The following is a 24,869-nucleotide window of genomic DNA, read 5'->3' as shown; positions in this document are numbered from 1 at the left end:
GCTAAAGTAAAAGCAATCATAGCCGAATCCAGCGGGGCAAATTTGTTGGCCAAGAATACAAGAATGGCCATTTTGAAAACCCGTTTAGGTGCGTGATCTCAAGTTCAAATGCAGTGGAAGTTTTCCACTAGAGCGAATATGAGGCCTCTTGAAAGCCAGGATGATCAAATAAAGATATAGACAGTGGAGTCGCTCAAATGTAGGGGAAGTTTTCCACTAGATCGAGTATGAGGCCTCTTGAAAGCCAGGATGATCAAATAAAGATATAGACAGTGGAGTCGCCAAGGTGTTTACAATAAGATTGAAACAGTGGAGTCGCCAAGGTAAGAGATTTCAACCCACACTTCCCTTGCTCACTTGACAGAGGGAATGTAAAAATTGTCGTACTCAGGGAAAATATTATGATTCATTCCCTAGCAACGACGCCAGAAAGATGTTGTAGCTTTTTCTATCTCCTGTCACACAATTGCTTCAGAAGATATAGAAGCCTCCTAAAGACAACCTTCGGGTTGATAGGAGACTAGTGCCTAGGGCATCCTAGAGGAGTGCTTTTGAAGATTATCTGAGGGATTTCTGTTGCACTCCATATGTCACGTAGTTTGAAAAGAAATAATTTAGGGGCTTGGTTCAATAGTCCTTCATCAAGGTAAACTCAAGCAAACACATAGATCTAAATACTCAGGGGGTAAATATGGCTAATCTCAAAGAGAAATGTCTTGGTTCTGGTGGTCGGCACAGAACAATACCTCATGGCAGCATATCTTCTTTAAAGAGCTTTCACATAGCATTTAATCATTTTTGCAAAATATTATATCCACCTGGTGCTCTATTTGAAGATTGTTGTGCACATTTTAATGTTGAAATTATTTCTGAAGTTAATGATCCTGTTGAAGATGTTTGTCGGGCTCAACACCAAGAAAACATATAGCACTTGTTAGGACTTTGGACACCACATATCTCCACAATGGTATGATATTGTCCACTTTGGGCCTAAGCCCTCATGGATTTGTTTTTGGGCTTTACCCCAAAAGGCCTCATACCAATGGAGATATTTGTCCATCCTTATATACCCATGATCCTCCCCACTTCTAGTCAATGTGGGACTTTGGTCGTATACCCAACAACTTACATCAAGAGGCACTACCCAGCAATCAAGAAAGGGAAGAAGGAGACATTATTAGGTTGCAAATAAACCCTCAAAGATCTTATTCTGCCGAATTTGATGATTCTCCTTCTTATGATTCGTATGACTCCGATGGGATGTTGAGCAATGCAGGACTGCAACAGTCCCAGTCATGGGAAGATGCACAAAAAGAGGAGGTCCACCATGAGGTTAACAAGGAGGCTCCAGTTTACGATCCACATCCTTCAAATGGAGAACAAGTTCAAGAAGTTGATATTAAAGTTGATGAAGATTCTTTGATTTATGATTCATATGATCCAGAGGAGGATGATATGGTTGCAAGTTGTCAAAGAGATCTACTTACCAACAATTGGGGAGAAGACTACTAGCATCAACTTCTTCAAGAGGAGCCCAAAGTTGAACAATTGAACAGTATTTGTGGCTGCCCTAACCAAGAATATATTGGTCAGCAAACTTTTCAAGAAAATGAGGCAAGTGCATTTTTTTCTCATCAATTCTATGACTTTGTAGTTAACTACATGACAACATTCTTAGGTCAGCAGCGATTGTTGTTTCTAGGGTATGTATCAAGTTTTTTTATTGAAGATTTTTCATGGTGCGTGCTTGTTTTGATTTTTAAATTCCAGCAGCATGGAGGCATTAGGTCCAGCACCCAAATGCTGACCTGGTACCATTGGAAGGTTGACCTCACTTGGGTGAATTGAGCCCTATGCCTAAACTAGAGTTGTATATAAATAATCTCACTAGAAGAGTGTTAGGGTCCCACCCTAACCCCCTCATTTATGTAATAGGATCGAGTCATAGTTATCGTTAAGTAAAGAGTCAATAAAGCCCATATTAATAATTGTAAGTGGTTAACCCGCATTTAATGAAGGGACCACAGTTAGTTGCAAATGGGCCATGGTATTAGATAGATGGTATTAATAAGAACCATGGTATTGCCCCATGGTATTGCATGTATGAATCCTATATAAAGGATAGAGACTCCCCTCGAGGAGCATCGTGTCTTATTTTGTATTGAGCTCAGCTCTATTGGAGGTTGCCCCCTCGAAGAGGCAAGTGAACATTGCTTTCTAAATAATAAAATACTTGCTGTTATTTCTCATTGTTCTATGTTCTGGGTATATTTCTTCGCATATTTGGTATTCTAGTATCGTCTTGCAGGTTAAGAGCATAACAAGTGGTATCAGAGCGCTTTCCAGGGCCGGTGGGATCTCCAATTTTTAGCAAAAAAAAAAAATTTGGCTAGAGACATGTTCCGGCGTCTTTAAACCACCGGATTTGTCGTTGAGCGCATAAACCTGCGGATTTGGGGAGGCATGCACGCAGGAAATACAAGAGGTGGTCACGCTTGTTGGACTCCCTTATAACCCCTGTGGGTACCCCTTCGAGTAGTAGCGCATTAGACAAAACCGTGCACGGACTGTCTTCCAAGTACCCTCTAGGTATATCAGAAGACCCCTAGCTCCCTTGAAACCTCCCCATAGATAAACCATCAGCCGTCTTGCTGCTACAGTACACTGAGAACAGCACTCGGAGAGATTACTCGCACGTACGATAGGGTAGTCGGGTTGTACAGCTAAGGGTACAGTTGATCCTCATTGGTTAGTGCCCTGAAAAATTGGGCCGAGTACTACTGTCAGACCCATATGTATATTGCGATCTGTAGCACCTGACACTCCTGGAGACCATAGTTCCCTTCTCTATCTCTGGATCACGCATAATCTTTATCGATCAGATCTCGCAAGTGGGGTTTTGTCACAGCAGCAACAATCAGTTCCGCCGTTCAGATCTATCAGAACAGCCATTCAGATCTATTAGATCCATCAGATCCGTAGCCACAATCAGTTCCACCATTCAGATCTCTCAGATCCATCAGATCTGCCATCCAGATCTGAGTAGTTGTGTGGGTTCCTATACCTGGGCGTGATTTTCGTAGGACTTTTGGCAACATTGACATTTCTGGGATTCGGCTACTGTAGTATTCCTAAGCAAGGAGTAAAACTCCGTTCAAAGTAAATAAAAAAATTTTAAAAAAAAGGTCCGAGACCCCCCGGGGCACTTATTGGTGACTTAGCCCATAAAAATCAGGATGACGAGCTGAGCAAGGTGGTACCATTCAATTGTTAGTGCCAAAAAATTCAGGCGGTCCCAAATTTCAAGTACATCGGATCGGTGCATGGTACAAACTAGAGCTCAAGCTATGGCAAATGAGAGGATCGACAAACTTGAATCAACATTGAACGAGGTTGTGTTGCAGCTGCAGAACTTAAATGCAACACTCTCTAAGGGCAAGGTGGAGGAACGCGCAGAGGCATATATTGGCAATGAAAACAGTGAGGGTGAGTCTAGCCAGTCTCTTCACCTCTTTGGCACCCACCAACAATCCCATCCGCGACCACCCAAGCTGGACATGTATAAATTTGATGGCTCTCACCCGGCCGCATGGATAGCACAAATGGAGCAATATTTCACTCTGAATTACATCCTAGATAATGCGACTCAGCTTAGTGTGGGTATCATGTACTTGGACAATGAAAGATGGCAATGGTGGCAATGGCATCAACGTTGCTATGGAAGGCCCTTGACTTCGGAGACATTCAAAAAAGCTCTTATGGGTCGCTTTGATCATGAATCTGACTTTTTGGGTTGTCTCACTAAGCTCTGACAGACAGGAATAGTGAACAAATATATTACAGCCTTTGAAGCCTTAGCTTTCTGCACTGGAGGTCTACAAGATGAGTTCAACACAGAATGTTTTGTCAATGGTCTCAAAGAAGCTATACAAGCCCACATCTAACTGCACCACCCTAGCTCATGGTTGCATGCTTGCAGGATAGCTCGTGAAGTCGAACGTGCGTTAGCGGCCCAGTCCACTCGCCCAAATGTTATCGCCAAGGGTCGCCCCCCACAGGATCAAAGCACTACCCAAACACTCAAGGTTCAAAAGGTGTCACCAGCAGAAATGGCAGAAAGAAGAAAGCAAGGATTATGTTACCACTGTGATGAGAAATACTCCCCCAAGAAATAAATGCAAGGAGCCCAAATTCTTTCAAATTGATGCTACTGATCATAGTTCATCGGAGTAAGCCCCACCACTTGAGGAACCAAAGGAGGAAGAAGAGGACAACCAGCAGGACAATGTACCTAAAGAACTAGTTATCTCGTTGCATGCTTTGGCAAGGATTTCTTCGCCCCAAACTCTCAAAATCAGAGGTTTTATTAAGCATCGCCCAGTAGTAGTCTTGATTGATAGTGGAAGTACACATAATTTTATCCATCAAAGAGTCGCGGAAGCAGTGCATTGTTTTGTCCAAGCAGTTTCTAACTTCCGGGTCCAAATTGCTGATGGGGGGACAATGAAATGTGAAGGCCACTGTGAAAATGTCAAACTTCAAATGGGGGATTATCAGTTAAAGACCCACATGTTTGTCATACACATGGGAGGGTGCGACATTGTCCTTGGTGCTGAATGGCTTCGCACACTTGGCCCAATCACAATGGATTTCCAAGAGTTATATATGAGCTTTAAGCAGAACAACCACACACATACCCTCCGCGGACTCCAGGCAGGAGCTCCCTCTATCATCAGCTCACATCGGATGGAAAAATTGTTAAAAAAGGGCCACCATGGAGTTATAGCTCAATTTAATGCCATCCAGGCCTTAGAACCCAATTCTCTTCATATTCATCCTGAGATGCAACAGATCTTAAACAACCATCTGCCAGTCTTTGACAAGCCTCATGAGCTTCCACCCTCGAAAGGGGAACATGATCATAGCATTACTTTGGTTCCAGAGCCCCAACCACCAAATGTGCGCCCATATGGATATCCGTTCGCCCAAAAGAATGAAATAGAAAAAATAATCAAGGAACTCTTGGAAGCAGGCATCATTCGTCCCAGCATTAGTCCTTATTCATCGTCAATGGTCATGGTGCTCAAGAAAGATGGGGAATGGCATATGTGTCCAGACTTCAAGGCCCTTAATAAGTTGACAGTCAAAGATAAATTTCCCATCCCGGTTGTCGATGATTTGTTGGATGAACTAAATGGGGCTCAATTCTTTACTAAGCTCGACCTTCGCTCGGGCTACCACCAAATTCGCATGAAAGAAGTAGACATTCCAAAGACTGCTTTCCGAACTCATGAAGGCCATTATGAGTTCCTGGTCATGCCATTCGGTCTTTGTAATGCCCCATCCACTTTTCAGAGCCTTATGAACCACCTGCTCAAACCATATCTCAGAAAATTTGTCCTTGTTTTCTTTGATGACATCCTCATCTACAGTCGCACCTGGGCCACACATCTTCAGCATGTAGATCTGCTCTTGCAACTACTCCGCAAGCATAAACTATTTGTCAAGATGTCCAAGTGATCTTTTGGCCTGGAAGAAGTTGAGTATTTGGGCCACATTGTGGGAAGTGAAGGTGTCAGAGTGGACCCCAAAAAGATCCAGGCAATGCAGGATTGGCCTCAACCTAGGACCTTGAAGAGCCTGAGAGGATTTTTGGGTCTCACACGCTACTATTGCAAATTTGTCCACAATTATGGTCGCATTGCTAGGACCCTCACTCAACTCCTCAAAAAAAATTCATTCCTCTGGAATGATGAAGCACAACAGGCCTTTACAGCTCTCAAACATGCCATGTGTTCCACTCCAGTCTTAGCACTACCCGACTTCACCAAATCTTTTGTGATTGAATGTGATGCTTCAGGTACGGGTATTGGGGCGGTCTTAATGCAGGAAGGTCGACCCTTGGCCTTCACGAGCCAACAACTAAGTGGGAAGAATCTGGGACAATCTACCTATGAGAAGGAGATGATGGCCATCTTACATGCAGTAGATACCTGGCGACCATACTTATTGGGGCGACGTTTCCAAATCCGCACAGACCATCAAAGCCTTAAATATTTTTTGGAGCAACGCCTATCCTCACCACAACAAAATAAATGGCTCGCCAAAATGCTAGGATATGATTATGAGATAATTTACAAGAAAGGGCACGAAAATATTGTAGCAGATGCGTTATCCTACCAATTTGAGGAGGAAAGTACCCTGCTCACAATTTCCCTTCTCATTCCATAATGGATTGAAGAGGCTCGCAAGGAATAGTTTTCACATCCCTAGCTCTCCCAACTCATTAATCAATTGTAGGCGGATCCAAATTCCACAACGGGCTACGCGTGGCAGGATGAGATTCTTCACTACAAGGACAAAGTCATAATATCACCAACATCCACCCTCAAAAGTCGCATTTTGGCGAAGTTGCACTCATCTCCCACTGCAGGACATTCAAGCTTTCAGAAGACGTATGCTCGCACTCAAAGATCATTTTTTTGAACAGGGATGAAAAAGGACATTCTTACTTTTGTAGCTAAATGTGACGTCTGTTAGCACCACAAAGGAGAAACAGTCAAATCCCCAGGCACATTACAGCCATTGCCCATCCCAGCCTCAATCTGGACGGAGTTTTCTATGGATTTCATTACGGGTCTTCCAAAGTTAGGAAACAAGTCAGTCATCATGGTGGTTGTGGACAGACTTTCTAAGTATGCTCATTTTTGCGCCCTACCCCACCCTTTTACACCAACTTTGGTCGCTCAATCTTTCATGGATCAGATCTTCAAATTGCATGGCCTGCCCACTTCCATTGTGTCTGATCATGACCCGATCTTCACCAGTAACTTTTGGCAGGAACTCTTCCAGCTACAAGGTACCCAACTACAATTTAGTACTTCCTATCATCCACAAACCGATGGTCAAACTGAAGCAGTCACCAAATGTCTGGAGACCTACCTTAGGTGTTTCACTTCAGAAAAGCAACATCTCTGGGTACAGTGGTTACCTCTAGCCGAATGGTGATATAACACCAACTATCATGCCACCACCAAAATGACTCCATATGAAGCAGTTTATGGTCAACTCCCTCCTTCCACTACTTCTTAGATCAAGGGATGCTCGAAGGTACAAGCAGTGGATCAACTCCTATAGAACCGCACAACCATGCTAGCCCACCTTAGAGAGAATCTTCATCAAGCTCAAAACCGCATGAAGCAACAGGTAGATCAACATCGCTCAAAACGCCAATTTCAAGAAGGGGATCAGGTATTTTTGAGGCTGCAACCATATAAGCAAACATCACTCAAAGACAAGGGTTGTCAGAAACTATCTCCAAAATTCTACGGACCGTATCAAGTACTTCAGCGCATTGGAGAAGTTGCCTACAAGCTAGCTTTGCCACCCACTGCAAAAATCCATCCAGTCTTCCATGTCTCATGCCTCAAGAAAGTGATTGGGAACAATTGCAGAATTCAAACCAGTCTACCTGAACTGGATGAAGAAGGGTCAATCTGGCTCCAACCTGAACAGGTTCTTGACACACGAGAATGGCACCTGCGTGGCCACATGATCAAGGAAGTCCTTGTCAAGTGGAAAGACACCTCTCCGGAAGATGCAACCTGGGAACCAGCCACTATTCTTTAGCAGTTTCTGCAGCTTCAGCCTTGAGGACAAGGCTATTCTTATGGGGGAGGGCATGTTAGGGTCCCACCCTAACCCCCTTATTTATGTAATAGGATCGAGTCATAGTTATAGTTAAGTAAAGAGTCAATAAAGCCCATATTAATAATTGTAAGTGGTTAACCTGCATTTAATGAAGGGACCACAGTTAGTTGCAAATGGGCCATGGTATTAGATAGATGGTATTAATAAGAACCATGGTATTGCCCCATGGTATTGCATGTATGAATCCTATATAAAGGATAGAGACTCCCCTCGAGGAGCATCGTGTCTTATTTTGTATTGAGTTCAGCTCTATTGGAGGTTGCCCCCTCGAAGAGGCAAGTGAACATTGCTTTCTGAATAATAAAATACTTGTTGTTATTTCTCATTGTTCTATGTTCTGGGTATATTTCTTCGCATATTTAGTATTCTGGTATCGTCTTGCAGGTTAAGAGCATAACAAAGAGCATTTAATTTCCAGTTGTTAGAGTTTATATTTCTACATTTCAGTATTGTGAGGAAAGGACTCCCAACAAATAAAGTTCCATGGAGATTCTCTGGTTTTATAGATTCATTATATTTTTTACTCCATGCTCAATGGTGAAGGCTACTAGTCTGCAAGTTCTCAGCACCTTGCTAGCAAGGCACTGTCCCTAGTTGGCAACGATAATTTTAGGGGCGAATGTTCGCCCTTTGGCGAAATTAAGGGGTTTTAAATTTTTAGTGGGCGAATATTTTGTATCATAGTACATTTTTACAAATCACCTCAAATAGCCCACCTTATTTTAAGGGAGAGGGTAAAAAAGGTAAATTTAGCCCTTGAAATTAGGACTTACAACCTTCCATTCGCCCATTTTCAAGAATAGGTTTTATTTAAGTGAATCCTATGGGCCAAATACCATATTTATAAAAGAGGTATGGTAAATTAATAAAAATATAAATAAATGAGAGGTATGGTAAATAAATAAAACATTTTTTATATTTACTCCATAAGTCACCTTATATACATGTAAGGGTGTAAACAAATAAAAATATAAGTAAAGTGGAGGTATGGTAAATAAATAAAACCTCTTTTTATATTTAGTCCATAACCCTCGTTCTATTTATGAAGGCTCAAGAAAGAGGTTTTATTTAAGTGAATCCTATGGGCCAAATACCATATTTGTAAAAGAAGTATGGTAAATTAATAAAAATATAAATAAACGAGAGGTATGGTAAACAAATAAAACATTTTTTTATATTTACTCCATAAGTCACCTTATATTTACGAACACTCAAAATGGGTTATATTTAGGTGAAACCTATGGCCAAAATATTATGGGACAAATACCATGGACTAGATTGTTATTAATACCATGCAAAAAACCATTATTAACCCTAAAATTAGAATTAATAAAAATAAAAATGGCACATGGTATTGACCCATGGTATTCACCAAAATGGCACATGGTATTGACCCATGGTATTCACCTGGAATGTAGCCTATTTAAATGTGGGCATTAAACCAGCATGTAGCCTATGCTAAAATTCACTAGGACTTTACAATGTTTTATTATTTAGTGAAAGACTCGCCAAGATCTTACAAGATTTTATAATTGAGTAAAATATTCACCATGCCTGGTGAGAGATTCGCCAAAAAATTATATATACATAATATATTATTGATAAAATCGCCTTCCATTTTTCCTATATACCATGGAGATTCGCCCATTTATTATATTTATAAATTTAGGGGGGGTTCTTAAAATTTTCCCTGCCAATTGGAGCCAATGTTGTCACTTACTGCAAAATGTGTTTTCAGTTGTCCAAAGAGTAAATGAGCAGAGAAGTTTGTAGTCATCTTCCAAGCCTCAAAATGACTCAAAGCCCAAATCGGACCCTCTCCATTGGAAAGTGCTCTAAACAAGCTTTCCAACGATATGTGGAAGTCCAAAAATGGACTCCTAGATCAAAAGTTATGGTCTTCTGAAGTTTCAAGGATTGAAGCCTTATGAAGGCATATCAGAATATCGGTGATCGAAATATCAAAGGTCCGGAGATATAGGGGTCAGGGACATCGCAGTCAAGCATATCGGCGACCGCATATCAACGGTCGCAACATTGGAGCTTGGAGGAGATCGGAACATCAAGCAGATCGGAGCATCAATCAGATCAGAACATCAGCAATCGAACATTCGAAACTTCTGAACGTGTGAACCTTTAAAAAGTTGTGATATGGGAAAAGTTTCGATAGCGTTTAAAACCACCGGGGAATGCCAATAAAGGTTTACAGAGGATTTCATCACAAAACCAAAGGCGAGCGGGCCCTTTTCTCTCTCCTCTAACAGGACACGTGGCAGCATATGATTGGTTACGATAAGCTACACACTGCAGCATATGTTTGGCTTCGATAATGACGCGTGGTGGCATATGATTAGTTCTAAGAAAGCTACAGTGGCATCTGATGTCAGCATGATATGGCAATACGGAAGGACACGTGGCAAGTGGTTTTGGCATTTTGCGGGGGCCTACAGGGCAAATCTAGGTGACGTGTCACCACTCAGGGGGTGCCATGTGGAAGAGATGACGTCATATCCAGTTTCTTCTATGATATCAGACCAAGCCAATGGCTTGCTTCCTTCTTTCTTTCCTCTTCTTTCCCGATAGCACCTTATTTCTTTCTTCTTTCTTATTGGACTGTGCCCTTTGGGGATGGCTTTCTTATTGGTCTTATCTCTATGGGGATGGCACAGTGCGGAATATCGCAACTCCAATGTTAATCCTTCGATTAGAAACTTCCAATGTGAGGGGCTTTGATATTTGGCTAGCACATGGTCTAGAAGAACTTAAAGAGCCAGGGGTGAAAATCACTTTAAAAAAGAAAAATGACCCCCGGCAGGAGTCTAAACACTCTAGCACCTCAATGCTAAGCGACAGGTCACAGCCCTCGGTCCCATGGAGGAAAATAGAAAGGGGCTAAATAGAAGGGGCCAAGGACATTGGAACTCACTATTTTCGTAGTGTCTATTAAGAATAAAGTTTCGATAAAGCATAGCTCTGATATAACATTATGGCTATATTACAGGGCATATAGCACTTCGATAATGAAATGCAGAGAGTTATGTGATGGATGAGTCGACAGTTGTGATTCTGCGACACCATTAAGTTCACCACAATTGATTGGTCCCCAGCTCTAAAAGGTGGGAAGTTCAAGAGTTAAGAGGAAAGCAACAGGCAATCAAATCTGTTGCAATGATCGAATCAGCCGAGTAGCTGAAGAAGAGCATTGTGGCAGAGACATGGCCTAATTAGAGGCGATCACAGGAACGACAGGGAGATATTTTCCTCAACCACCATTATGTTTCCCTTATTTCCTTTTATTTTGTAATTTTTGCATTTTCCAGAACGAAATCAAATCTGATTGTAATGATTTGGGTAGCAGAGCCATCGCTCGTCGAGACAGCTAGTCGATCAGACAGTTGGAGCTCAAGCTGAGATATTCTGTAATTGTTTTTCAAGCTCTCCCTCTCCTTATAAATAGAGGGAAGAAACACTTAAAATGGTTCCAGAATTTTGCACCCAAGAGGTCAAAATTCTGTGGTTCCAATTTGGTTCAATTTGCTTGTTCATGAGGGACTTGAGCGATACAATTGCTAAATGTAATGGACTAGTGATTTGGACTCCATCTTGAAGGATTAATGAAACTGTTTTGTTGATTCCAATCAAAGCAATGCGCAGTATGTTTTCCCCTCTGTATATCACTTCATGTATGTCTTTCCTCTTCTGAAATCGTGTAATGAAGCTGTTGGTTTCACTCTCATTTATGGTTGTATGTTTGCTGCTAAGTAGTAATAGTACCTATGTTAATTATATATTTACTTGTGTTATTTGATAGCCTACTGTACCTGTATGTAAACACAGATTTATTTATGATAATTGGTGACAAATGTATTCATGAGTCATAGAGCTTGAGACCTTAATTTGTGCTCCACTTTTTCTGCATTTTCACCTCCTCACTCTTCCACATTTCTGTTGGATATTGTTGCTTAGGATTTTGTGCTATGTCCAGCCCTCTGAATCGATTTCCCTCCTCTCCTTCCTCATGTTGACCTATACTACAACAACAATGTTAAGTTGCTTATTGTTGTGTGTCGGCCACCAGAACCAAGACATTTCTCTTTGAGATTAGCCATATTTACCACCTAAGTATTTAGTTTACCTTGATGAAGGACTATTGAACGAAGCCCCTGAATTATTTCTTTTCAAACTACGTGACATATGGCGTGCAACAGAAATCCCTCAAATAATCTTCAAAAGCACTCCTCTCGGATGCCCTAAGCACTGGTGTCCTATCAACCCAGAGGTTGTCTCTAGGAGGCTTCTATATCTTCTGAAGAAATTGTGTGACAGGAGATAGAAAAAGCTACAACAGGTCACAAGTTCAAATCCAGTTGAGTCCCTTAGGGTTACTAGCCACTATTGTGCTTGGCGACTAAGTTACCCTCCATTTAGGTATTATTATGAGTAAAAGGGGCAAATCCCATGAGGTTTTCCTCCTCCAAATATCTATATAGCCCCAACGGTTAGCTCAATAGGTAAGATGTTTCTATGCAAAGTCCACAAAGGTCTCAAGATCGATTCTCATCGAGTCCTTCGGGGTTATTAGTCACCTTTACAACCGATAGTTGATTTTCAATCCATCCAAAATTTCCAAGTAAGATGGGGGAGGCTCTCCAAGAATGTGTATGTATGTATATTCTAGCACATCAATATAGAACAAAAAGGCATTGCATATGCAAGTTTGTAAATTTAAATTTCAGGTAAGGGTGCAAATTGGAAAAAATAACAAGATACACAAACTATAAAGTTCAAAGATATATAATCTTAAAGTTCTAAGCATAATATAAAAACATCAAGGCTCCAAATGGCCTCTATAGTTCAAAAATTAGGGTGTATATATATATATATATATATAATGAAGCACATCAACGTAAGATAAATGGACACTAAATATGCAAGTTTATTGATTTAAATTTCATGCAAAGATATAAACTAGCAAAATCATAACAAGATACATGAGTTTCATTGTCTGATATATAAACTTAAAGTTTTGCGATATGATACATAAACATTAAGGCTCCAAATGGCCTCTAGAGTCCAAAAATTAGGGTTCATATTAGTTAGGGTTTCTATTTTTGCATTTTGACTTTCCAACCCTAAGCCCTATCCACAAGTTGACACGTCAACTAACAAATCATGAATTTTGCATTGACTTGGCCAAGCCACATTTTTGTGGACTCTAATCAATGAGAGACCAACTTGGTTGAGCCAAAATCTAAGACAAATCAGGTCAACCAAATGTAATAAATAAATCAAGCAACAAAGTCAAAATTTCAAGTGGATGGCATTTTTGCATCAACTTCAATTTGGTGATCAAATACAATAGCACAAAGAACCATGTTGTGAATTTCCTTTCAAGATCTCCAATGTCTTCATTGGTAGTGTTGATGAAGTTGGGCTTGTTTGTACATGAATACAAGGAACTATAAGCAACATATATCCAAATTTTGGCCCAATTAAAGATACCATGCAAGGTACACGAAAAAGTAAGATGTATATATCCTTAAAAGACTATAGTCTTGAACGAGGATTATTGTAAGGTTAGGTAATGTGTGCATTCTAAAGGGAGAATTGAAGATCAGATAAATGCAAGCAGCTTACATCATCAATGTTGTAGCTTAATTTAGGGTGAGAAATACTCTAGCCAACTTCCAATATTATGTGTAGGCCTATATCCTTAAAAGACTATAGTCTTGAAGGAGGATTATTGTCCAAGTTAGATAATGTGTGCATTCTAAAGGGAGAATTGAAGATCAGATAAATGCAAGCAGCTTACATCATCAATGTTGTAGCACAATCTAGGGTGAGAAAAACTCTAAACAACTTACACTATTGTGTATAGGCCAAGAATATAGATCTACATGGAAAGATTTTTCAAGGGTGGTCATTGTGCAACATATCCAAACCAACTGTTAAAATTGGCAACTAGGGCCAAACTCCACATGGGTCATCTTATTTATGACAGCTGATATTTTTCTTGGATTCCTCTCTTCAAGAGGTATAGGATTGATCTAAAGATCATCTGATTCCGACATGTACAAATGAAGTTATGAATTTATTTTGATTATGGACAAATTGTCAAGGTCAGCCAACAAACTTATGTAGGCTTAAAAGTCCAACAGTCACATCTATTCATCCTCAACGTTTGCTATAAATACATGATGCCTTAGCCTCATTTGGACACACTCATCTTCACACTTCTCTCTCTCTCCTCATTGATTGGGTACGGATTTTTGGGCCTCTCTCCACACCTCCAAAATTTCAGGAGAGCGAAATTTCACGAGGCTGAAATTTCAAGAGAGCGAAATTTCAAGAGGTCGAAATTTCAAGAGACTGAATTTCTGGACAGTTTGACCAAGTGTTGACCGACATGCGTTGACCTCTTTTGACTGCATTTGTGTGAGGGCTATATCTATTTGGGCAGGCCGCATTTCTGGGCACAGAAATCAAGGCTAAACGTTGACTATTGACCAGTGTTAACTGCAACTAGGCTTGACCGCAGGTGGGCTGTTTGACCAAACTTTGACTAGGCTGAATTTGACTGTTTTGAGGGTTGTTTTATCTTGCTGTTTGGAGGCCGAAGTTGACTGAAGTTGACCCATTTGCTAAGGGTCAAATCTTTCTTGTTGACCAGCGTTGACTTTTCTGGTTAGGGATCTTCTTGCTGCTATCATAAATTATCAGATTTGTAAATTGCACTCTCTCTCTACTAAACTATTGAAGACTAAAAGAAGATTTGATCAAGGGTTTCCCCACATTGAGGTTTGTCCCTGGCTGGTGCCACATCTTGTGTCCTCTTGTCTTCTACTGTTTATGTTTATGTTCTATCTGCATTTTACTATCATGTTGATGTGATTGCTAATCTGAATATTGATACTGGGCTAATAAAGAAATTGAAGTAAAATTGCTCTAAAGCATAGAACATACCATTGTTGCCTAAAATTAACATGGTATCAGAGCTGAGATGAAGACAAAGCCCAAGCAAGAGTGAAAGAGCAATCACCAAAGACAGTTGGACAAGGACAAAAGGCTCAATGGGTTCCTCATCCTACTTCCCGGCTAAAGACAATAGAAGGGACACATCACATGATGATGATCACAATCATTCCAAGGGAAACTTCAACAACAACAATCAAAGGAATGGCAGGTCCAATGGCAAAGGAAAAAGGAATGCACGACATCAAGGAAATGGTTGACCCTCCAAGAAATCAAGTAACTCTAGGTATGAAGAATCAAATGTTGTTAACAATAAGCAAAAAGAGTACTACCTTATATCGGCCCTCTCCATTGCCTCTCCTCCAGACAATTTGGGAAATTGGTTGATTGATAGTGGTGCCTCAAGGCACTTCACTAGATACAAGGAAGCCCTCTCTGATCTGATAGAAAATGAGACAAAATTGGAGATCATCCTTGGAGACGATGCCACCTATCCCATGAAGGGAGTAGGGAATGTTACCCTTCAATTGAATCAAGGTAACACTATTTATTTGCAAGAAGTACTATGTGTACCTAATCTCAAGAAGAACTCGGTGTCCATTTCAGCGATGGAGGACAAAGGATTCAAGGTGGCATTCATTGATGGAAAGGTACGTGTTTGGAAAAGAATTTTAAAGATGCTTTTACTCTTGGGTTTAAGGTTGACATTTTGTATCAAGTTGGAGGAAGTCCATTGGGAGCCATGTCTTGCAAGACATCTCTACACTCTAAACTATGGCACTGAAGGTTTGCCCATATTCATTATAAGGCCCTACCCGATGTGAGACAAATGATGACAGGTATGCTCAAGTTCGAAGTAGAGCATGAAGGCGTATGTCCGAGATGTGCCAAAGGAAAACTTACAACGGGACCATTCCCCTCAAGTAATAGCAAGACCATAGATATATTGCAATTGATCCAATCTGACATATATGGTATGATGCCCGTAAACTCTTTGGAAGGATACTTATATTACCTCACCTTTACGAATGATTACTCTCACAAGACCTGGATCTATTTCTTGAAGAAGAAGGATGAAGTGTTCACCTGGTTCCTACACTTCAAAGCCTTGATCGAAAACCAATCCGAGAAGAAAATCAAGATATTGAAGATTGATAATGGGACCAAGTACGAATCCAATGAATTCCAAGATTATTGCAGAGAAGTTGGCATTAAGAGGGAGACTACAACGCCATACACTCATGAGCAGAATGGTATAGCTGAAAGGAAGAATCACTCTATTGTAGAAGCAGTTTGTGCCATGCTTCATGATAAAGGCCTTCCGAAGTTCCTATGGGCTGAAGCTGCAAATACCGTCATGTATGTTCAAAACTGATGCCCTCATCAAGCATTGGACTCCAAGACTCCCGAAGAAATGTTCACTAGTAAGAAACCCGATGTCTCTCATTTTAGAATTTTTGGAAGTCCCGTATATTTTCATGTGCCTAAAGAGAAAAGAAGCAAATTAGGTGCATCTGGGAAGAAAGGAATATTTATGGGCTATATTGAAAATTCTAAGGGATATAGAATTTATGTGGTTGGTCAAAAGGAAGTTGAGAACCTTCCTATCCTAAGGAAAGACAAAGAAGCTGACACCGGAAATCATGGTGAAAAAGAGGATGAAACGATGCCTGATGTTGATGAACCTATGGATCTTATAGATCCTCCTCCTCATGAGCCTTCCTCGTCCAAGAGGAGACCCTCATGGCTTAGGGAGACTCTCGAGGGTCGAGAGAAATATTGCACCAAGGAGGACTTTCCGTGAAAACAAGAAGCCGAACAGGTATCAAGGATACTTGACCATCATGAGCACTATCATTCAAAATGAGCCTTCATCATTCGAAGAAGCCATGAAGCAACATGCCAACAAGTATGGAAGGATGCTATGAATGAAGAATACGAGTCAATTATGAAGAATGATGTGCGGGATGTGGTCCCTAGACCCCAGGACAAATCAGTTGTCACCTCTAAGTGGCTCTACAAAATCAAGCATGGAGCTGATGGAAGTGCAGACCCTCTCATTCACAAATGTAAGAGGGAGTTGGCTTCTGAATTTGAGATGAAGGACCTAGGATCTCTGCATTGTTTCGTAGGGTTGGAGGTCTAGCAAAAGCCAGATGAAATTTCCTATCTCAAGGAAAATATGTTGTGAAGATATTGGAAAGATTTGGGATGGTGAACTACAAGCCTGTGACTACTCCGATGGAACTTAACTTTAAGAAGTTATGTGGTAGTGCTGCTGGAACTGAATTGGGAAATGATTTGAGTATCGTCAACTCATAGGAGCACTGATGTTCTTGGTGAACTCCCATCCAGACATATGTTTTGCAGTTAAGACATTGAGCCAATATATGGTTGAGCATCATCATATACATTGGATTGGTGCCAAGAATCTTCTGAGATATCTTCGGGGCACAATCACTCATGGACTGAGATACACTGTCGGAGATGTGAGGCTGCATGGTTATTCTGATGTTGATTGGGCTGGCAGTGTGGTGGATCGCAAGAGTACTTCTGGATGTTGTTTTTCTTTGGGTTCTGCTTCGATATCCTGGATGAGCAGGAAGCAGAAATCGGTTGCCTTGAGCACTGCCAAGGCCAAATACATAGTTGCTAATATGGCCTCCTGTGAAGTTATCTAGTTGAGGAAACTCTTCAGTGAGTTGTTTGGACATGTGCTGGATACCACCATGATCCTCTGTGACAACCAAAGTGGGATCCGATTATCAAAGAATCTCGTGTTTCATGATCGCTCCAAGCATATAGATATCAGGTACCACTTTATCCGGGATATGGTACAACGAGGAGCAATAAGGCTCCATCACATTGGGACTGATGAGCAGGTCGCCGATATTTTGACAAAGCCCCTAGGGAAGGTCAAGTTCTTGGCCTTTCAAGAACGACTTGGAGTCGTGGAGAGACCCTCTTATGAGGGTCCTGTATGAGATGGACATTGAGCTCTGGGAGCTCCGGGGGGCTTGGGGTACTTCTTGGAGCAATGAGCAACCATAGGGTGAGTGGTTCAACCTTCCCCTAGTGGTTTGTTGTGTACAGGGTGAGTGGTTCAACAAAGCTAATTGATTGAATTAGGCAAAGAAGATTGGAACTTAGGAATAGTGCCTATTTCTTTCATCTGACACTACAGCTTAAGAACAACAACTTGGGGCGGCACTATTTTTCAAAGAATGGAGACTGGAAATGCTCTTAAGGCTAGCCTTTGCCCACCACACTCCAACTGGTGCTCCCTTGCTCGCTTGCCTGGATGGAAAACTTCCCCTATGATACCCCTTGGTGACATGTAGGCAGGATGAGTGGTTCATCCTTCTCCTGCTGAGACATCCTACCCATGCAATCTGGGACTCATGGGAAGTGCCTCTCATCTAGGCAATGAGTAGGGAAATGAGGATGGAACCATAGTACTACCGATGGACGCATCGTGTACTACCCTACTCCCGATGTTAGGATGACCGATATTGATCTAGGATCAATGGGAACTGACTTTGGGTCAATAAGAGTGGTATGAGACACTCTCTTTTATTTGGAACTGACTTCAGGTCAGTAAGAGTGGTATGAGACACTCTCTTTTATTTGGGACTGACTTCGGGTCAGTAGAGAATGGTATGATACATTCTCGATCACTTCTTCTTCTTCATAGTTCAGCAGAGTAGAGCAGTGCATTGATGGCAGAGATAGTACAGATTGGCAGATCGATTAGCAGATGGAGTTCTCCCTAGTTGAGAGGGAGTGTTAAAATTGGCAACTAGGGCCAAACTCCACATGGGTCATCTTATTTATGACAACTGATATTTTTCTTGGATTCCTCTCTTCGAGAGGTGTAGGATTGATCTAAAGATCATCTGATTCCGACATGTACAAATGAAGTTATGAATTTATTTTGATTATGGACAAATTGTCAAGGTCGGCCAACAAACTTATGTAGGCTCAGAAGCCCAACAGTGACATCTATTCATCCTCAACGTTTGCTATAAATACATGATGCCTTAGCCTCATTTGGACACACTCATCTTCACACTTCTCTCTCTCCCCTCATTGATTGGGTACGGATTTCTGGGCCTCTCTCTCTCCACACGTCCAAAATTTCAGGAGAGCGAAATTTCACGAGGCTGAAATTTTAGGAGAGCGAAATTTCAGGACGCTGAAATTTCAAGAGGTCCAAATTTCAAGAGACCGAATCTATGGACAATTTGACCAAGCGTTGACCAGCATGCGTTGACCTCTTTTGACTGCATTTTTGTGAGGGCTATCTCTGTTTGGGCAGGCCACATTTCTGGGCACAGAAATCAAGGCTAAACATTGACTGTTGACTAGTGTTGACTGCAGCTAGGGCTGACCGCAGGTGGGCTGTTTGACCAAACTTTGACTGGGCTGAATTTGACTGTTTTGAGGGTTGTTTTATCTTGTTGTTTGGAGGCCGAAGTTGACTGAAGTTGACCGATTTGTTGAGGGTCAAATCTGCCCTGTTGACCAGCATTGACTTTTCTGGTTAGGGCTCTTTTGCTGCTGTTATAAATTATCAGATTTGTAAATTGTACTATCTCTCTCTACTGAACTATTGAAGACTAAAAGAAGATTTGATCAAGGGTTTCCGCACATTGGGGTTTGTCCCTGGCTGGTGCCACATCTTGTGTCCTCTTGTCTTCTACTGTTTATGTTTATGTTCTATCTGCATTTTACTATCATGTTGATGTGATTGCTAATCTGAATATTGATACTGGGCTAATAAAGAAATTGAAGTAAAATTGCTCTAAAGCATAGAACATACCATTGTTGCCTAAAATTAACACCAACACATAAGAATTTCATACTACACACCCCATTTCTAGTCCTATCAAGACATTGGGAAAGTATATTGATGGACTTTCTAGGAGAATTGTCGAAGACCAATCATGGACATGACTACGTTCTCATGCTTGTTGATCAATTTATGAAGATAGCAATACTCATGCCACACCATAAGATAGCTAGACAACAAAACGTGGCAAACCTCTTCTACACAAATGTGTGAGCACACTTTGGATTGCTCAACTCCATCATTTCCAATCAAGTTTCTGTCACCACATTGTGAACATCGATGGACACCAAAATAAAGAGTACCACATTCCATCCACAACAAGATGGTCAGTCCAAGGTTGTAAACCAAATGTTAGTGCACCTATTGAGAGGGTACAGGTTCAAGCATCCTAAGACAAGGGGTAAAATCCTATTGTACATTCAATGTTGCTACAGCAGAGCAGTGCGGGGACCTACACAAACATTTCCATCTGAAACTTGGTTGAGGTATATTCATCAAATCCCATTTGGCTCAACTTTTCAAGTAGCTAAGAACAACAACAAGCATCAAGAAGAAGTATAGGTAAATGTAGTTTAAGTTTGTGGAAAAGGATTAACAGGTTCATAAGCATAAGCAAAAAGCCTTGCAAAAATCACAATCACGTACAAGGAGAGCCATGATAAGCATTGGATAACACAAAGCTTCCAAGTCAGAGAACAAGTATGGCTTCATTTATCTAAAGTAGCAATTCACAGTACCACATGAAAGCCCATTAGGTATGCATTGTTCACAATCCATGAGAAGCTTGGTGAAAATGCATTTTGGTTGGATTTGCTTACATACATGGGTATTTATTTCGTGGTGAACGCATTTCAATAAAAGTCGTTTGAGCCAACCTTATTGGATGAAGAGGCTGAAGGGGAGTCACTCCTACAATAACGAAAGAAAAACTTATTCCAAATCAGCAGCATGCTTTATAGTACGACGAGATAGTGTAGTGGCACCACTCCCACCCACAGAGGAAAAACTTATTCCAAATCAGCAACCTACTTCATAGTTTGATTAGATAGTGTAGTTGAATCACTCCTACCAGCAAAGGAAAAGCTTATTCTGAATCAGCAGCCTGCTTTATAGTATGACTATATAGTGTAGTAGGAGACTAGATCCACCTGGATAAGCCGAGATAAAGCTGTTGCAAATTGTCAGAAAAGGAGATTTCCCCTGGTAAAGCAAATGGTACACCCAATAGGAGGTCAAAAACACTTAAATTTAGAAGATGACTATGACCATCAACGTCAAGAGGGGGAGGTTTGATCTATGTCAGATCCTTGAAGTTGATTCCTATAAGATGCAGAGCCTGTTAGCAGCTAAGTTAGTCACAAACTATGGAAGGTACAAAGTTGGGGTAACGAGATTAGTGGTTTGCAAAAAGAACGCAAATCCAATTTGCTTAATGCTCAACAAATACACAGGTAAGGTGTCATGTTTCAAGGTGACCTTGCTACAATCAGAACTCATGCTAGCTATAAGCAAGTAATCAAGTCTTTGTGAGAAACTTGTCAAAGAGGCCACCAAAATCCATCCTATTTGCAAGAAATAGTGGGTATGTTGCAGTATGGACCCTCTACAGAAGTCACTAAATTTACAACATCACCTGACCTAGTTTTCAAGAGAAGACTTATAATATATTATTGCTGAGACAAATTCGTTCATTAACTCATAACCACTTTAGTGTGTTGGTTGAAAAGGATAGTGGAAATTGAAAAAATTGTGGACAAGAATCCCAACACAAAATGGAAAGAAACTGAATTGCAAAAGATGAAATTTGTAAATTTTAAGAATTCATTGTGAAGAGCCATAACTTAAAGTAGAACCATCAGATCTCAAAACATAAAATCTCTAATATTTGTTTCTTGCTTGTTTTAAGTTGATTGTTATTTATCCATCTCAAGTGAATGCTACATTTTTTTCTCCATCTTTCCTGCTTGTAAGAAGTGATTGTCTGCATTTGATGTTCTTCTTTGAAAATTAACGTTCATATTTGATTATTTAAAATCAGAAAAGGAAAAGATGATAGCTGAGTTGCAATAGTCAGGAAAATAGGAAGGGATATGGACACCGCACTTCTGAAAATTATAGGATAGGCGTACTAGAAAATCAGTTTCCAAGCCATATATAACAGAATGTCAGAATCTCAAATATTTGGCATGCTTTATAAATGATAGAAATGCTGTGTATTTCACAAATTCGCCTTGATTTTGATCCCACCATAGACACTAGCTCTTTCAATATCTGGAAATCTGTTTACCGTGATAACTGTATTGGAGAAAAAAAGGTTTACAAAGCATATAATATAAAATCTGAAATATATAGCATGCCTTATAAATTATAGGAATGCAGTGTATATGATAAGTTCTCCTTGATTCTGATCCAGCCATACACTAGCTCTATCAATAACTGGAAGTCCGTTTCCTGTGGTGTTAGGGCTAAAATAGTTGACATAGGGTAAACGGAAATTTGGATCCGCACTTGCAGGATTGGAAACACGGATGAGAATCCAAAGAATAATTTTGTGTAGAATAAATATATATGGTTAAAAGAGAGCCTAGTCGCTATCATCTCAATGTTGAATATTGCTAAATTTCTTCTTCAAGAACTCTGATTCATTAGAAAAACCATGGACTGAAATTGCTTGGGTTCTGTTCAAATCACCCATTCTTTATCGCATCTCCCACAAATTTTTGCTAAACTAGAAAATGACATTGGCTAATTGAACAAAGAAAAATTAGCAGTGAGATATGTGATTTAAATAATAAATTACCATACATCCTGGCCCAAAAGTTTATGTACTCACCTTAAAATACCGGAAGAAAGGAGTTTTCACAACTTCTTGAAGTGAAGGGTGTAACACCTCACTGTTAAGAGCGTCCACAGTTTCATAATCACAACAGCAATCTTCCACAAGTCCAGTAAGTTTATTTTGACTCTGCATCATATACAAAGGAACTGTAAGCTGCAAGCATATCTAACAACTATATATCGATATCTTTTAACAAGCAAGTTAGATCACTGTAAGTAAACTTGAGGGGAAAAAGAGAGAAAAAAGATCAATTATGCTGTGAATTGTTTGCAATGAGCTTTGAGCTCAAATCAAAAAGAGCCAGCGGAGAATTGGTTCACTGGTGAGGTCAGTGAACATGAAATCGTTCACCAGGAATCCATTCTCATCATGGTCTTCTTCACCCGAATGGCATTCATTTCGAAGGCATGAGAGCATCATGAGACCAGCTGCAACAGTTTCAAGTCAGATCCAGCTACTAGCTAAAGGAAGTCCGCTCTTTGCAGTACAGGCCTTTGAAGTGTATTTCTCAAAGAACTTAAATTTAAACCAAAAGACAAACAGCATTGTTTGTCTTCCATATGGAAGTACCAAAGCTTATGATACCTTGCAGATAAGGAAATGACTTAAATTATTTGAAAGAGTCACTTCCACTTCTTTATCATGGAATTTTATTCTACAAACAAAAACATTTTTAAGCATTTCTAATTATCCAAGTCCGGATGAGAATGAAGACAGAACCCTTAAACTCTGTCGAGGCCTGCACCTGCAACAACAGGGAGCACCATGCCCCATCACAGCGACACTTCAGTTCGCCATGATAGCACTGGTACACAACCTAGTGGACCCGCATATGAGGCCAATGGGTGATCAAATTTGAACGGATCACGGGCAGACCCACACTCCAAGCAGATCAATTCACACAAACTGAGCACATGTGCTAGCGGACGTTAATTTCGTGCACCCTCATTTAACAAAAATGCAAGCATCCTAAATTCTATACAATCACAAGTGTTCAAGCTTACAATCCAAACTACTTCCACTTTAAAGGCATCACAGATCAAAGCGTTTTCAGAAAATCAGTTGATCCTTAAAGAGGAAAACTTTAATTCATTATTTAACGGCATGAATTGCAGCATTAATAGAAAAGAAACTATTTTGTCAGCACTTACCCCACAACTGCATAGCTTGTTGGAGAAGCCAAACAAAGAAATCACAGTCCCTCTGCCTGATGATGATGAAGCAGCAACAGCGATGGCCAAAATCCCAATTAAAGCGACGGATGCCCATGATTTCCATTCCAATCTATACCTCTTTCTCTTCTTCTCCAAATCCGAATTTCCCATCTATTCAATAACAATCAGGCACCAAAATACCCCGGTTGGTTTGCAGAATTCTTCTTCGAAATCCTCGGCTTCTCCAGAGCCAATGAATCCTCTTTGTCGATAAATGCCTATACTGAGTTAAATCACACCTGCCATTTGTAATGCAAAACATGAGAAACTTGGGCAGATTATGTCGTATGCCAGTATTGCATTGCTCATAAATTGGACCCAAATGAATAGAACTTAATTCCCACCTACAACAAATTGTGTTATAAGAAGATAAAACGAATTTACTGTGGTAGATAAAAATCTAAATCTTGCTTTACCCTATCTGATTCAAATTGGGCAGACTGGTGAGCATAAATACAATAGGACAGAAAGAGTACTATCCCCATTTTTGGTGATCTAACTCTCCACAAACCAAAAAACAAGAACGATTGCAGACAACGGGCGAGATTTCTGTGTGCAGTTGGAAGGATTTTGCAAACAACTTAAGTAATTTTGACTTTTTCTAAAATATCACGCTCTTAACTAAACAAATTTGGTCTTTTCCCAAACATGAATTTACTGAAAATCAGCTATTCCATTTATTTCGAAATTGGGTAATGTGTCACGCAATGGCTCGTCATACAGAATATAAAAATCTCTAAAGCCGCCATTCTGGGCAAAATAAGATGAATGAATTGACCGACTCAGCCCAAGCTACATGCTCCATTATTCTTAAACTCGGACCTCAGCAGACGAGAGTGGAATGAAATCGTCGGTGCCGTTAGTTTTAATAATCGAGGTATCGTCTAGAAATGAACTACAAATAATAATAATCACGATCAACTTAACCCTTTGTTACTGTGAACAGGTAAGTAATGTATCCATGGCGGTGGTTTTCTTTTTTCATTATATTGGAAGTTTGCGTACTTGGAGTTGTTATTGGTAGGTTTGAATTCGTTAACGGTGGGATGATCACTAATTACGAGTGGTTTTTGGTGAGAATATATGGAAGTTGTTTTTGGGTTTTTTTTTTTTTATTTATTTCAAATTTGGTAGAAATTTATTAAAATCACAAGGTTAATAGGTAATTCTGTGTAATTGAAGTGTTATAAGTTTATTGAAATATATTCAGTCAAAAAAATAAGTTTAAATAATACAAATTAAAATTTTACTTCAATTTTTTCTATAGAATTTCAACACAGAA

The 24,869-nt window shown here is 40.3% G+C and overlaps 1 protein-coding gene across 1 annotated transcript in view; it reads right to left on the bottom strand.

Moving 5' to 3' along the window:
- The window catches only part of LOC149144564 (endoplasmic reticulum oxidoreductin-2-like), an 88,484-nt gene extending 64,081 nt beyond the window's left edge, over positions 1-24,403 (bottom strand). Inside the window, 3 exon segments of the mRNA XM_089450112.1 lie at positions 22,368-22,499; positions 23,525-23,826; positions 24,004-24,403. Of these exon segments, the coding sequence (XP_089306238.1) occupies positions 22,368-22,499; positions 23,525-23,698 (306 nt within the window). The 5' untranslated portion in view covers positions 23,699-23,826; positions 24,004-24,403.
- Between the last annotated feature and the right edge of the window lie 466 nt (positions 24,404-24,869).

This window comes from Pinus tabuliformis, chromosome X (genome assembly GCF_031772625.1).
Source record: "Pinus tabuliformis cultivar Carrire ecotype Pingquan chromosome X, CPIR1, whole genome shotgun sequence".
Lineage (NCBI taxonomy): Eukaryota > Viridiplantae > Streptophyta > Pinopsida > Pinales > Pinaceae > Pinus > Pinus tabuliformis.
Note: the sequence above shows the minus strand (reverse complement) of the source record. Positions and strands in the feature narration are given on the sequence as shown.